Source organism: Malurus melanocephalus, unplaced genomic scaffold (genome assembly GCF_030028575.1).
Source record: "Malurus melanocephalus ecotype Western Australia unplaced genomic scaffold, MMel_1.1 scaffold_32, whole genome shotgun sequence".
NCBI classification, from domain to species: domain Eukaryota; kingdom Metazoa; phylum Chordata; class Aves; order Passeriformes; family Maluridae; genus Malurus; species Malurus melanocephalus.
The window spans coordinates 1,127,488-1,142,819 of NW_026623264.1; the positions used below are offsets into that span (position 1 = coordinate 1,127,488).

A 15,332-nucleotide genomic window follows, 5' to 3' on the forward strand; every position below is an offset into this window, starting at 1 on the left:
CAGTGTGAACCTCCCTGGCACAGCTTTGAACCATTCCCACATATCCGGTTACTGGATCCACATGTCTCTCTGTGCTTCCCCTCCTCWGACAGCTGTGAAGAGCTATAACCTTGCCCCTCAGCCTGCTTCTTTCAAAYTGGACAAACCCAAAGTCCCTCGCTGCTCGGTCCTTTTACACTTTTACCTCTCCTAAGCTTCTCTGCAATTTGCTGCTGGGGSCAGGGAAGGCACTGAGAAGAGCTGGCAGCCAGCACACAGAGATCCAGCCCAGGCTCCAAGTGCACATGTAGAACCAACCCTGCTTAGTTCAGGGTGGCTGTAAACTGGCAAAGCTCCTCCCAGTGGGGTAAGTTCCATCAGCATTCAGGTGTGGGGTTTCAGTAGCGTGGAAGTATTAAAGATCCTCTTTCACCTTTGCTTCCCCTCTGAACCTAAATTGAGGAGAAATGTGAGCTGAAGGTGGGGAGCTGAGGTGAGAGGGAAATAGTTGCTGGAGGGTAGGTGATGAAATGAGATGAAAGAAGGAAAAGATGAGTCACTGACAAGGAAAAAGGCTGACACAGATGAAGTTTCACAACATGACTGAAATGATAAAACAGCTTGTTGCAGCCAAATGTCAGGGTCTTGTTTTGTCCTCTACTRTTATTCTAGTGTTTTTAATTCTGAGTTAGTTCTCTTTTCTCCTACCGAGGTGAGAATAAATCAGTGCAGGGGTCCCTAAATCATCATGCATCCAGAAGCAAGGACTATCCTATATTCCTATGGCAACAGTGAATTGTTAGATTGGCTTAGGTGTCTTGTGAAATATCATTGTAAGAAAGAAGATAAACATGRGGAAAATAAGAAAACATATACAAATTAAAATTTAATGACATATTTAGTTTGTATATATGCTAATAGAGTTATTTATTTAATCCAGAAATCAAAACTAATAGTCCTGAACTTCAAATAATAGTTAGTTATTCATAGTGGGAAAGAAGGTAGAAAACAGGGAAAGTGAAGCGCAGTGCATCCAGTCAGAATCTTCTTTTATTTGCATTAATGCATTTTATAGATCTAACAATGAGCAGAAGGACCATTACGACTTAATTGCATAATGCATGCTCAGTGCCTGATTATGCTGGCATGGGCAGGGGTTCAGGAAAGTTAGACTGAAAATTCCATCTTAGAACTCTAAAGCATTTTTATAATGACACTTTTTAAAGTAAAATAAAAAAAAACTAAAGAGGAAATGAATCATATTTAATCCCTGTTTTAAATAGGGAGCTATTATTGGTGAGTACTAGACACAGAGCGTCTTGTTTCAATGTTAGTCATAATATTGTTAAAAATTATCTAAAAGGTTATTGAAGCCACTCCTACAACCTCTTGCTATAATTAATGCTAGACAAAGAGAATACTTATTTTGCTTTAGAATGCTACTTTTGAGACTCTTTACAAACTAGTGCCATATGTTTATAACTGTAACACRTACCCAGTAAACACAGGAAATGCAGTGGTGCACTCAGCTCTTATCCTGTAACAATCATCTCTTGCTGCGGGAGGAAGAGTGCACATGTATTGCTTTACAGCTCTTGGACGTTTTTCTTGCAGAAAGTTACATTGTCACTTGTAGATGTGCGTTTACACTGAAAGTCTGGGCGTGAGTGTAATTTCTTTGCCAGACATCAGACTTGGTCAAATTAATGTCATTTTACACGTGGCTTACTGTTCTAAGATCAGTCATGCCAGTCCACAGGAGGATCTCAGCATGGAATTCGGCTTTAACTCAGCCCACATGTTAAGCCAGGGCGTGCTCTCACGGTTCTGTGGTTCAGACCCACATCAGCTCATTCCTCAGGTTATCAGGTCAGCACATCTACCTGAGACTTAATTTTCTGTTTTCCATTCTTCAGTCAGCATGACAGCATCCCCAAAACAGTCCAGAACAGACATTAGTTAATGGAACTTACCGAAATGTGTGTGCTCTGATATTAGTGTCCATTTCAMAAATTAAGTTGGAGACTCCATTAGGACCAGCATCCATCTGTCTTATTATTATTAATGAGGCAAGAGAAAGCTACTTGTGCTATTCAGTCATGGGAACCAAAAAAAGGACACATTATAKAGAAACTTTACTGAAACTGCTGCTAAAAGGTTCCAGTTACCAATGGCTTTATTGAGTTTTGTTCTTTGCAATATCCAGCCAAACTTAATTGCTTTGTATGCAAACTCTGRTCATTGTGGCTTAAGATGCAAAAGTGAATTAAACTCACTGAGTAATAATATTTRTGGTTGCATTCAAATTATAAATAGATATAGCTGTTTCTAGTTCTCCCCACTGATATTCAGACTACCACTCACTTAAAATCTTCACAGACTTCTTATTTCATGTGGTGTATTTTGAATGCCATGTCTGGCAAGCTTGGGGTGTGGGTAAAGGAGCCCTGATCTCTCAGCACCTACCCACATTTTTTTTTAAACTACATTTAGTTTTTTTAAGACAGTGTGATGTGGAAAGGAAGTTAAAGTCCCAGTTGCTTTTTAATTTGAAATGTGAAGGCAATGGGATTCACTGGAAAAATCCACCTAGAATCTTCCATCTGGTTCAGTGATGTTGATAATTAAGTCAGACAGATATTGTGCAGACAAACTGGAAAAAACCCTCTGTTTCCTCTCATTCTCCCACACTTGCTCTGATATTCAGCACACATACAATGCTTTTYACAGGTACTCCTTCCAGACCTTTTCCTCCCAAGTCTCATACAGATCTCATAACTTATAAATCCAAAGGAGTTTATCCAAGATAATTTCTTGTTTACTGTCCCTAAGGTTCTTCCCCTTGCTTGCACCTGCTGGCCATAGGGCATGGTTTATAGATTTTTTTTTATAGATTACATCCACAATTTGTCTTTTTCTTTCCAAAAAACTCCACAACTGAATCAAGTCTTTTTCATCTGTGCGTTGGGTTTGTTTTTTTTTTTTTAATTTTCCCCTGAATCGTGCTAGAAAATCCAAGTCACAGACCAAAGAAAAAAAGGGGTTTTTTTTTCAAAGAAAACAAAGAGTTGGTGAAAACTGCCCTGTAGTCCTTGACTCAGTAAATGAAGACATTTTACTTGCTTCTTTCCGGAATGTGTGTAGTCTAGGTACTCTTGATTTATATATCTTCCTTTTTTTTGTCTGGGTTGTTGTTTTTTTTTTGCGGATTTGAGGTGATTTTGTTCAAGCTTGTGTTTACCTAGCAAGAGAAAGACATTGGGAAGAAGGTGACTGAATTTGTGCCCTAAAACATTTCCCTTCTCAGTTTGCTATTTAAGGGGCTGCTTAAATTTTAAAAGAAATTTACCTGTCTCCTCTTACTATCCACCTGATAGCAGCAGGGGTTTGAAAACCTGCTGGGAAACCATCTTCATRTTTCTTTCTCACAGAAATGGCAGTGCACAGAGGATGCTTCTGGCAAACTTCGAATTCACAAGTGCAAGGTGTCTAGCGACATCCTCGCCATCAGAAAGAGAACCCGCAGCATCCACTCCCGGGGATACAGCGGCAAAGACAAAGACTGCAGCTGTGGAGACACTGATTACCGGAACAGCAGGACCCAAAGAAAAAATCAAAGACAGTTCTTGAGAAACCATAATGTGCAAAGTAAGTGTTATTTGATCTCTGGGACTGTGAGGCAGAGAGCAAGGGGAAAGGGCTAGCAGAGCATTTTCCTAGCAGTATGCTCTTGCTTTCACCTCCGTGTCTAATGAAGATGTCTGTAATTGGTAGYCAGGTTCTACAAAATTGCCTCTGTAGCAGGAAACTAAAGTGGRCCTAAAGCTGGGGAGGAGMTTTTTACAAGGGCAGGTAGTGATAGGACAAGAGAGAAATGCTTTTACCTGAGACAGAGAAGGTTTGAGTTAGTTATTAGGAAGAAATTYAGTACKSTGAGGGTGTGAGGCACTGGAACAGGTTGYCCASAGAAGTTGTGGGTGCSCCATCCCTGGATGTGTGATCCCTGGCCAGGTTMGGTGGAGCTTTGAGCAGCCTGGTCTAGTGKCAGGTGTCCCTGCTCATGGTAGGGGGGCTGGAACTGGGTATTSTTTTARGTCCTTTCSAAYGCAAACCWTTCTGTGATTCTAATAGCACCAATAACAGCAACATTCATCCTGCGGGTCGCGGTGAGGAGCAGCCTTTGGGCTGCGGTGCCGAGGTGGTGGCGGTGATGCTCTGGTGCCACCTCTCGCGCAGCTCGGACATGACAGCGCGGTGACTCGGGACCGCTGCCCGACAAGGKGGCCGGAAAGGTGTTTTGTTGCATTGTTAAGGCTGAATTCATTCTCTGTTCGGTGATGTCCCGGACACATCTGTTCCCCAAGCGCTGCGGGGCTGCTCTCCGACTGAAACGCTGCTCGGCTCTCSCTTCCCTTCTCYCTTCCCTTCCCTGCCCGTCCGKAGCGGGATCCCCGCAGGGACACGAGTGAGATCACAGTGTCCTCTAGTGGAGCGTGGGCTGAAGGGATGCTACGAGAGGGTCTTAGGACTTGTGCTTTGTTTCTGCTAATGATTTCTACAAAAGAAGTCTRTTTGAAGAGGCCATTATTTTAAATGGAGCACAATTTTTCTTCTCTCTGCCCAGCAAGGCCAGTGAATTTCTGTAGCTGCAGCAATAGAAGGAAAGCTAGATTTTAGAATTAGTTGAAGAGCAGGCTGTATTCTCCTGCTCTCGAACTAGRCTGCTAGACTGGGGAATGAAATAAAGATGGGTCTTTAAAGCAAGAAGATAGTGAAGCCGTATGAGGAAAACAAAAGTTAGAAGGTGCTGCACAGATGTCTGTGAAATAAGAAAATCATGTCAGCATCATTCAAAATATTTCCTGATTTAAAGCCTCCCCCACTCTGGATGTGAACAAGAATCCCTGGTATTCTTTGTACATTCAACCACAATATTGTCTCTCTTAAGTTGTCTCGTTGTTCAGCCTAAATGCTGTCTTGATCTAATTTCTTCCAGTTGTTGAGTGTGATCTAAGGAACCTCACAGGGTGTACAGGCAGACCTCTGCTGAAAAGGGTGCATGCCACAGACTGCCAGGGATGTTCTCAAATAGGGCAGTGTTCCCTCAAGTGATATTTTCATAGAGACATCCCTTCTGTGTGCCTTGGAATGAGACGCTGCCAAGTCACCAGCAAGGGCTGAAAGGGGATTGTGATTGGAGCAAGTCACTTGGAGAGAGAAAGTAGGGAAAGGATGGAAAATGTCTGAAGGAAGCATCAGAAAAGGTTGCTTCACTGTGCTTTAATTCCTTAAAACATCCTTATATCTCATCCCTTCTCACCTCCTCCAAATCAGCCTTACCACTTCTCTGAGCAGAGCAGGGAAAGACTCATGATGATGATGATGAGACATTTTTAAGGGAATTTCTAATTCAGGTTTACCTTCAGATGACACATGGATGAGGTGCTTATATATTCCACCCTTTCAGCCACTTGTTTGTTCAATAGTATCATCAGAGACTGTTAAGTGCAAGAAATTGTCCCATATGACCCTAGGAATCTTTCTACATAATTTTATTAAGTAGTAATATGGTTACAGATCAAAAAGATGCTTTGAAACATTTTTTCTGTTCATGAAGATGAATGTCTTCATTATCTTGACTGAGAATTTTTATTACTTTTAAAAAGGAAAAGGTGTTAACCTTTTAAAAATTAATTTTTTATTCTAAAGCATACATTAAACATGTCACATGCCATTTTACAGGTGGTGACCTTGTTTCGCAGTACTGAATGATTTAATTTTCTAAAGTGATTTCTAAGCCTATGATTTCTGGGATTTTTTTTTTAATGTCTCTTTCTAGATGTCTGATTTCTGAGATACTGTTTTATATTTGAAGATAYAGATACTAACTGTGGCATAATGTCAGACTAATATTAAATGTAAACCAATGAAGCAATTGAAATTTCATGCTATTCATGGAAGTGCAGGCCACAATGTATCAAAAATCATTAAACAGTTTTGTGTAAAGTCACAGAAAAAATAAGCTGGTTTTACTGAACAGCATTCTTCATATGTGTGGAATATGTTTTGTGTTCATGGCATAGGTCAATGCAGATATATATATATATATATATATATATATATATGTTATATATTTACCTGTGATTGTTTCTTCTTCAGAATACAAACCTAGATTTGTTCACACTCGTCAAACCCGCTCCTTGTCTGTGGAGTTTGAAGGTGAAATATACGACATAAATCTGGAAGAAGAAGAACTCCAGGTGTTAAAGACCAGAAGCATCACCAAGCGTCACAATRCTGGAAATGAGGAAGAAACTGAGGGAATTGCTCGTGCTGCTGGTGACACGATGGTCGCTGATGGCGCTGATGCCATTGGTCAGCCCAGCTCTGTCAGGGTGACACACAAGTAGGATTGCTTTCTCTATTTGGTTTTTTTATTCCTCAAAATGAAATCTCCATTTTCTAATTGTTCTCTATCTATGCAATATTTAGGAACTTGAAACTGTCATCATAGATTTYAGATAAACCTGAGTTGTATGCTTAAGGAAGTGGAATAATTTATATTTATTATGTTTGTTTTAAATGGAGGCCTCTAGTTTAGGTTTTATTTCTGAGGAGGAGGAGGTGTCTCCWGAGGGAGATTTGTCCTTCATATTGAAATATGCATCTTATGATGGATTAATCACCCTGTTAAGCTGATGTTCCTGCTGTTCATTATAGAGTCTAGACTGCCAGTTTATCATAGAGCTGAAAATCTGAGATGACTGAAATCCCACTCTACATGAGGACTGATTAGATCACTTACATCATGTTTCATAATGCTTAGTTGTTTGCAGCCATTAGCATTAGCTAAGATACATTACACCTTTTTATTCAAGATACACTAAATCTGAACAAAAAGGCAAATATCTCAAAATAGTTTTTCATTTTAAAAAGTTAGTATGATTGATTTGAAAATGCAGGAAGATGCAGGCAACAAAAATCTTTGTTTAATCTCTTTCAGTATATTTAAAACATAAATAGAGCTTGCYTCTTTTTTTTTGTTTAGGAAAACATGAAARTTAATTTTGAATAGTAAAAATTATAATTTCTTACACTGATAATCTCCAAACATACAATTACTAAATCTTTAAATAGTTTTCCAGAAAAATTGTTWTTTCTCCAGGAAGTGTTGTGACCTTTAGAGCACAGTGCTGCTTTCAGAATGCTTTGAGTGAAGAAAAAAACACAATGGGATAACATGGGAAGAGATAAGCATCTACATCTTTTTTTCTGTTATTCTTCTCAAAAATTCAGTGAAGGGTTCTGATGAAGAAGATCCAAGAAAAGTTCTGTCTATAAAATTAAGATTTCTCTAATTAAGGAATTTCTGTTTGTCAGCATGGTGACTTAGAAAGCTCAGCCTGCACTCTTCTGGATTTTCTATCTCAGTCCACTTCATGAGTTCTTGTGCTTTTTTTTCCTCTTGGCAGAGCTGTTTTCTAAAACACTGTTGTGGATGTTTTAGTGATTGCACTGTTTTTTAATTCAAGTGCTTGGTTGACATTTTGTTTAACCATGTGTTTGAACTCCTTCCTCTAACTTTGATTCTTGTAGATCTTTATTGATTATATTGATCTTCAGCCCATGTTTCGCATGCTGGGAAGATGAGCCACATTCATCTGGCAAGACAAATATATTTCTCAGCAGCTGGTGGTTAAATAAACAATGGCACATTTGAGTAACAAGAGGCTTTAAATTCTGAACAGATTTTTACTTCAGTTTCAATTCAATTTCTGATTGATTAAGAATGTGTTGCATTTTTTGCTTAGCAGGCACAGACCATCTGTCATGGATGTCGAGGTTTTTTCCCAGAGAAAACAGATCAAAGCAATTGCTATTATTAAGTTAACAGAGGAAGATCTCATAGAGTTTTTAAATTTACTAGCAGAATATAAAAAATAATTGATTAGGAATGTTGGAAGAAAAAGTGGGTACGTAAGTGGAAAATTACTGACCTTCATTTTCTTATTTCTTAAACTCACATCTACAGATGTTTCATTCTTCCAAATGACACTATTCACTGTGAGAGGGAGCTGTACCAGTCTGCCAGAGCCTGGAAGGACCACAAGGCTTACATTGACAAGGAGGTATGAGGTATTTTAAAATCTCAGTGAAGTCTTTACACTGCCACCTTTTCAAAGAATAATTCTGACTCAGAAAAACTCTCTGCAGATTGAAGCTCTCCAAGACAAAATTAAGAATTTGAGGGAAGTTAGAGGACACCTAAAAAGAAGAAAACCAGATGAATGTGATTGTAGTAAACAGAGGTAAGAGATGGCACTAAATACTGAATGTWACACTGATTTATAAGGCTTATGCATTTTCCATGGGTTTTGTGATGGAAAACAACAAAAAAAAAGCTTTATTGATATTAATAACCATTGTAGGCCCTTCTTTTAGTTAGATATRAGTAGAAGCTACTGTGAACCACAAGATAAATTTTAACATCTTAAGATTAAATATGTTTGTATTCTACTAACATGTTTGAATCCAGCTGTAGTTYTGCTATAACCTAGCAGAGGATTACACAGATATAACTTTCTTAAATGAAGTGAAAACTGTAAGTGATTCTGTATAGCTCCTTAAGAAAATGTCAATGATAGTATATTTCYGTTTGGGTTTTGTGTTGAAAATAGTTTCATGACTTAATAATTCCTGATCATTTTCCCTGTAGCTACTACAACAAGGAGAAAGGGGTAAAGGCCCAAGAGAAACTCAAGAGTCACCTTCATCCCTTCAAGTAAGATTGTTATTAACCTCTTATTCTCACAGTTGGCTTTTTGGTGMCTGGAGAAATTTTGGGGGATTTGGRTTTTTTTTTTGTTTGGGTTTTGTTGGGATTTTTGGGGAGAGAAGAAGGGAGGAGGTGAGGGAAAGAAAAGGTCACATGTAGCAAGCTATCACAAGAAACATCCACAAGTTTTGGACCAACTTGTGAAAGTTTACGGATAATACTTCTTCAACCTATTGATAGAAAAAGGATGAAARTAGTAATATCAGAAACAGATCAGTATTTTTTTAAAAGATCCGGTAAAACCTAAACGCAGCAGTGCATCTTTTCTCACCTTATCTTAAGGTGAAATAGGAACACGTTGTCTTAACAGCTGGGGAAGCTGAGGTAGGAGGTCACATTCTCATCCTTCCRCCTTTATGAAAGCCAGAAAGATGTAAAACCTGCTAGTGCTGTTAACCAAACAGAGACTGTTCTTAGTCAGCTGTGCCCATCTTCCTCTCTGAGCAGAGAAGCAGCACAGGAGGTGGATGGCAAACTGCAGCTGTTCAAAGAGARCCGGAGACGGAAGAAGGAGCGCAAGGGGAAAAGGCGCCAGAAGAAGGGAGATGAGTGCAGCCTTCCCGGGCTGACGTGTTTCACCCACGACAACAACCACTGGCAAACAGCACCATTCTGGAACTGTAAGTCTTGTGTCCACATGCAGATGTGATCTGGGTTATCCTCTGCTCTGTTGCTGGCTTTCAACTTCATGCTATGAGAGCATTATTCTGGCCTTTAATGCTGTCACAAACTTCACAAACATTAAAGGTCTGCTTTAAYTTTAACATTTTTATTTCAAAGTGTATAATAAACAACTTACCATACATAAAATGTGGATCCYTTATGAATTCTTCCCATTACTCCTATTTTTTATATGCTAAAATAATTTCAAAGCCATAACTGAGTAACACTTGTGTATATGAACAAAATATTAGAGGTAWAAGATATTTTAAGTCTCTTTAAACTTCAAGGACTGTAGATGATCCTATTGAGACATACTTCAATGTTTTCCGTATTCAGCGTTAACAAACAATACTTTTCTCATTGTTGATGGTGCAGAAAGAAAAGTGATTGAAAACTTTATAAAAATTTCAAGATCAGGTGATGATTAAGTTACAACATATTGACTCCAAGCTGAAAATTTGCAAACAACTTTTCATTTGGAGAAARAAATTGACTCCTAGTGATAATCTGTTCTGATTGCACTAGGAYTTCTGCTAATATGTATTTTACATTTTAAAATGTTCCTAAAGTAGTCATAATGAATGATTTTTGTTTTAAAGACAGCAAATACATTGGCTAATTTCTTTTTAACTGTGGAGTAACAAAAAGTTATTAAAAGAGTTCTCATATTGCTGTGTGTTCTGGCAATGCTCCAGCAATAGCCATGGGGTAAAAAAATCTCCTTTTGACACAGTCCACATTTTAAGGAAGAATTGATTAATTATATTGCCATTACTATTTTTATTAAGTCCATTCAAAACATTGATATTGYTCACAGCTAGTCACAGTGCCTAAATCTAAATTAATCTAAATAAAAATCTAAGGCAATGCTAGTGTTTGACTATTGTGATTAAAGGTACTAATAGAAGAAACAAGCATATTATTTTTCACTGAAAACTAATAACTTGTTTCTTTAATTTCAGTGGGCTCTTTCTGTGCTTGCACAAGCTCCAATAACAACACTTACTGGTGTTTGAGAACAGTTAATGACACCCACAATTTTCTCTTTTGTGAGTTTGCAACTGGCTTCTTGGAATATTTTGATATGAACACTGATCCCTACCAGGTAAAACCCTTTCCCTGTTCCAAAATGTCACTCACCAGACTCCTCTGGATTTTTTAAARTTTTTGTTAACAAGTATCATTGCCCTCCATTCCACTCTTTTTCAGTTGACCAATACAGTTCACACAGTGGAAAGAGGCATTTTGAATCAATTGCACATCCAGCTGATGGAACTGCGAAGTTGTCAAGGTTACAAGCAGTGCAATCCGAGGCCAAAGGGACTTGAAACAGGTACAAGAGAAATARTAGTGTTTATTTCCATTTCATTAATTATTTTTTCATCTGTTTAAATACATAATGTCCATGAAGTGTCACTCTCCTAAGTGTTGCTCTGAGCAATTTAGAGTTWTCCAAATACACCATCCTGCACATCTGCATGACCAGGAAACTTCTTTGCAAGTTTGCACAGGTTGTTCTTGGCAGATATTGATGACAAACCCCATCATTTGACAGAAATGCTGCAGAAAGGATATCGATATTGGAGCTAATCAATAACAGCCACATGCAGATCTTCACAGCCATAACTCTTCTCTCTGTTGCAGGGTTTATTTCATTAGTTTTTGCCTCCCAGTATCAGGTGAGGTATTAAATCCTGTGTTTATTTCAAATGCTCTCTCGCTATGTGAACAACTTCTGGTTCCATTCCACAGCTGAGACTTAACATTACAAACTTCTAATCACCAGTAGTCTCCTTCATTTTTGAAGAAAACAATATTTCTTTACAAGASTCTCTGAGTACAAAAATAGCTGATATTTTTACTTCATATCTCTGGAATTCATTGCAACTTAACTTTGATTGATTGCACATTGTGATTTTTTTTTTTTTTTTCACAGGAATGCTCCACATAATTTGTGGTGTTGTGTCTTTGTAGCTCTTTCCACATCTACAAATGTTTCTCTTTTTTACAATATCTAATTGTTTGGGGGTTTTATTATTTTTGAAAACCTGTGGGTTTTCAGTCCTTTAATGTAAAACTTCCAGGAAATCTTTGTTGGACTACAGCTCTGTCTTTATTTAACCCAGTACATTTCTTTTTAGGAATTAGATGCTGTGCATGGAAAACTACATTTTGAATGGTTTTTCAAGTTCTAAACACTAACAAAAGTTACTCTTGTATTTTCCTATATCAGGAAATAAAGATGGAGGAAGCTATGATCCACACAGGTATCCACACTTTTTTATTCTCCTCAGCAGCTTCTTTCCAAATAATTGCATGACTCCAGTCCATTTCAACTAATGTCTATATCCTGCCATGTTGCACACAGCATAGCTTTTGATGCATGCATTTCCTAACTGCTCTACACTGAACTCGGCCATTGTTTTTTYAGATCTACCATTCTGCATTTAACGTAGCTCATTGTCATAGCCAGACTTCATACAGCTCATATTTCATGCCTGTAYTTCTTAGATGTTTGCCCAAGGAAAATTACACAGAAAGAATCACCTCTTTTGGGCTGCTCTCGTGTTATCGTGTTGATTTTGGATTGGGTTGGAGGTGTTTTTCTGGTTTTATTTAGTAAGTCTTCACAGCTGCTTTTAAAATGTAAACTAAATATACTTAAAAGGCTTTCTGAGGTACAAAGAAAGTAATCAAACCTATGGAAGCAAAGAAAAAAAACCTTCTCACTGGCTTTAGGAAATGTTGGCAGATACCACTTTAGGCAAAGCAGTGCTCAGTATGAGCAGCCTGTGCTCAGAAGGCAGCAGGAGGCTGCTCAATATAAGTGTGGCAGAAAGATGAGGCTCCTTGGGGCTRGGACCAGAGCAGGCAAGCATGAAATGAAATTTCTTTAAAAGGTWGCATTATTTGAACTGAGGGACGGTACCAGGTGAGGTTTTTTTGTATCTAACGCTTGAACCTGAGGAATACATGACAGACAGCTCTTTGAAAGTTTATTTTTTTCTGTTTAAAAGTATACTTATTGCATTTACGTGTTTATCATCCAGAGCCCTGGGTCTCCTGGTGGAGAAACCGGTCAAACACAGAGCAAAAACCTGAAGAGRCTGAAAAGATTGCAGATCTTAACAGTACTGCATTTGCTGGCTGTTGAGCAGTACTTGTCCTCAGGGTGAAAAACAGATTAACATCTGTGGCGTGTCATATTTAGACTGGACTCCTTTTCACAGTTTATCAGGTTTATACATTTTCATCTCTATGCCCTTTGGAAGAGTAGCTCCTGATATACATTGCTTACTTGAAAAGTAAGCAAGGGAGTCCAAGGTGTACAAAACCTTTTTTACAGGTTCCTGAAAAGAACATTGTTATTAGTTTCCAGCAGTCAGAGAACAATGAAGACAATGTATTTCAATGTATAGATCTCCAATTTAAGCAGCTACATTTTCCTTTGCAGCCAATTTTGTATCTTCTCAACTSAGTAATATTGGGATCTAGGAAAATAAGCTTTCATTTGGTTTTTATCCCACTGTTTGCATTGCTCATTGCTGCCTGRTGGGAACTGGTTACTATAATGATACAAAGTAATCCCTGTAATTATGCTCTTAGTCTTTCATTAGAAGCCATCCGTGTAAGTAAGCATTTCTCATTCTAGCTACAGATCTAACAGAAATGGCATCTTTGAATTGTAGGATTGCATGAAATAGCAGAGCACACAGGATTAATCTTTAAATTATATCTTCCTACACTTTTTAGTAACAAAACCATTTTAACTTCTGATGCCAAAGAACATACAATAAATATTTGCTACTGTGATAAATAGCAGGTATAGTATAACACAAGCAATATTGATCTGTGCCATGACATTCCAGATMCTCAGTTTCTCAATTTGCACAGAGGCCTGGATTCAGCATATTGGTTCAAGCCCCATCTTGGTGGAATATGTTTTTCTTTWCTTAAACCARSCAAWCAAACAAAAATTAAATRATCAAACCCCATTTATCAGGMATCCTTAAAACGGTTGRCTACAGGATCTTTCTCTTGCTGCCTGCAGAGAAACAAATGGAGTAACAACAAAAGACATCTGCATTGTCCCTTAGGCTTCCTTCAGATGATGTACATTCTCCACTCAGACCTGTTCCCAGTTCMAATTGCCCTGAGTTAGTAAAGCACTGCAGCAGCCCATGTGGAATAGCCAGGATAATGCAGTTTGCTTTACAGAAAGGGACAGAGAGCTCCAGCAGGGARGAGCCAGTGTCACCTCTGTCCTTCAGTGGGCAGTGTGGCTCTGCAGACATGGCTGATAGCAGGATGTGTGAGCTGCACATTCCCCTCTCCTCTCCGACTCCTCTGAGGCTTTTGAAAGCCACCAAAGATATGACTGTACCCACTTGTCTTTAGCCTCAAAGGAGACATAATCAAATCTCTTACTAGTTTCAATACACCACAGGCACAGATGACATCTTAGAGGATGCCAGGATATGGTAAATGGAGAGTAAAGTTTAACTGAAGCTTGCTCCAAAACTGAACAAACAAACAAACAATCGAAAAACAACCAAAAATAAGTTTTGCTTTGAACAGCTAGCAACATTTTTTTCCCCTTTTGGATCTATGTCATAGCTGAGAGATTCCAAAATGTTGATCAAAGAAACCACTGCCATGCTGTTTCTCAAACACAACTCATCTGCACTTTCCCGTTTCACACCTATTTATAACAAAATTTCTTGCAGGGGAAAAATCTCTTCTTTCCTCTCTTCTTCCCTCTGTATGCTTTGATTTCAGTGGGAAACTTTTCACTGCAAGTTGTGGAATTAAAATGTGAGGTAACTTGCTCAGTCAACCAAAATAGCTCTAGGACCTTAAGACTTTGCTTTCCTATTTGTTTAACATGTATGAATATGAGTTATCTCTGTCTTCAAACAAGCTGTTTTCCTCTGCTTGACACGAAGATCATRGAACAATTCCCAGTGCCTTCCCAGCTGTGAAACTTCTCTGAGACAGAAATAGTGTCACATTTAGAGGGGAAAAAATAGATCCAGCCTGAAGGACCATGCAGCCCTGACTCAGASCTTCAGCTATTTTGTAGGAATACAGTAAAGTCTTTGCTGATCTTACTCCTGTGCAGCACAGCCCATTGCCCTGCTGCTGAGGCTCCTCAGAAACCCTGTTCCTCTTCTCTGGCCCCCAGACTTCCCCACTGCCAGCCTGCCACCCCAGCTCCCCCCTCTGCCCCACTGCTGGGGATGGGCAGCAGAGTCTGGGTCCCAAGGCACCTTTCTGGCTCCTGCTTTGCCACCCCACTCCCCTGGTCTGTTCCCAAACCTGTTACCAGTCAAACAGCATCATTTCTGTTTCAGTTTCTGCCCCAATGTACCAACCCACTTCACTGTCCCTGCAGCAGTTTGTTTTCCTATACAGGCTCTGGTGTGACCAAAAAAAAAAAAAAAAARAAAAAAAAAAAAACCCCTACCAATAGAAATAATAACAGAAAAATTTAAGTATTGTTGCATTTGCAGTGTGGTTGATATCTTAGTGGGTTTGGTGACTAAAGTCCYTGAAAAAGCAGCCCCCCCATGATGTTTTCTTGGGCCATTTATRCCTCTCAGCACTGGAATAGTAAATCTTCTTTCTTGAAACCTCTGTGGTATTTAATTATCTTTTGTTTCAGGAGACAAGTTATCCATAATTTGACTGACAGAGGTGGCTSTCATGTGGCCATGCCATGATTTCATTTCTCTTGTCTACTTCAGGAAAGAAAGAAGGAAGATGCTCTGTCATAGCTGTCCTACCAAATCCAAAAAGCTTGGGTTTCTTCCTGTAACAGGAAGATTGTCAAATGTTTGCAAAAAAAATATTT

The 15,332-nt window shown here is 38.8% G+C and overlaps 1 protein-coding gene across 5 annotated transcripts in view; it reads left to right on the forward strand.

Annotated features, from left to right (window-relative positions):
* SULF1 (sulfatase 1) overlaps positions 1-15,332 on the forward strand; it is a 120,982-nt gene that overhangs the window by 101,657 nt on the left and 3,993 nt on the right. For 3 of the 5 annotated variants that reach the window (XM_057363912.1, XM_057363914.1, XM_057363913.1), the window contains 8 exons: positions 3,411-3,627; positions 6,139-6,385; positions 8,012-8,108; positions 8,194-8,288; positions 8,696-8,761; positions 9,263-9,435; positions 10,441-10,583; positions 10,688-10,811. In XM_057363912.1, the coding sequence (XP_057219895.1) occupies positions 3,411-3,627; positions 6,139-6,385; positions 8,012-8,108; positions 8,194-8,288; positions 8,696-8,761; positions 9,263-9,435; positions 10,441-10,583; positions 10,688-10,811 (1,162 nt within the window). Of the gene's footprint in view, positions 1-3,410; positions 3,628-6,138; positions 6,386-8,011; positions 8,109-8,193; positions 8,289-8,695; positions 8,762-9,262; positions 9,436-10,440; positions 10,584-10,687; positions 10,812-11,711; positions 11,746-15,332 lie in introns of all 5 variants that reach the window. The other 2 variants (XM_057363915.1, XM_057363916.1) reach the window with 1 other exon arrangement.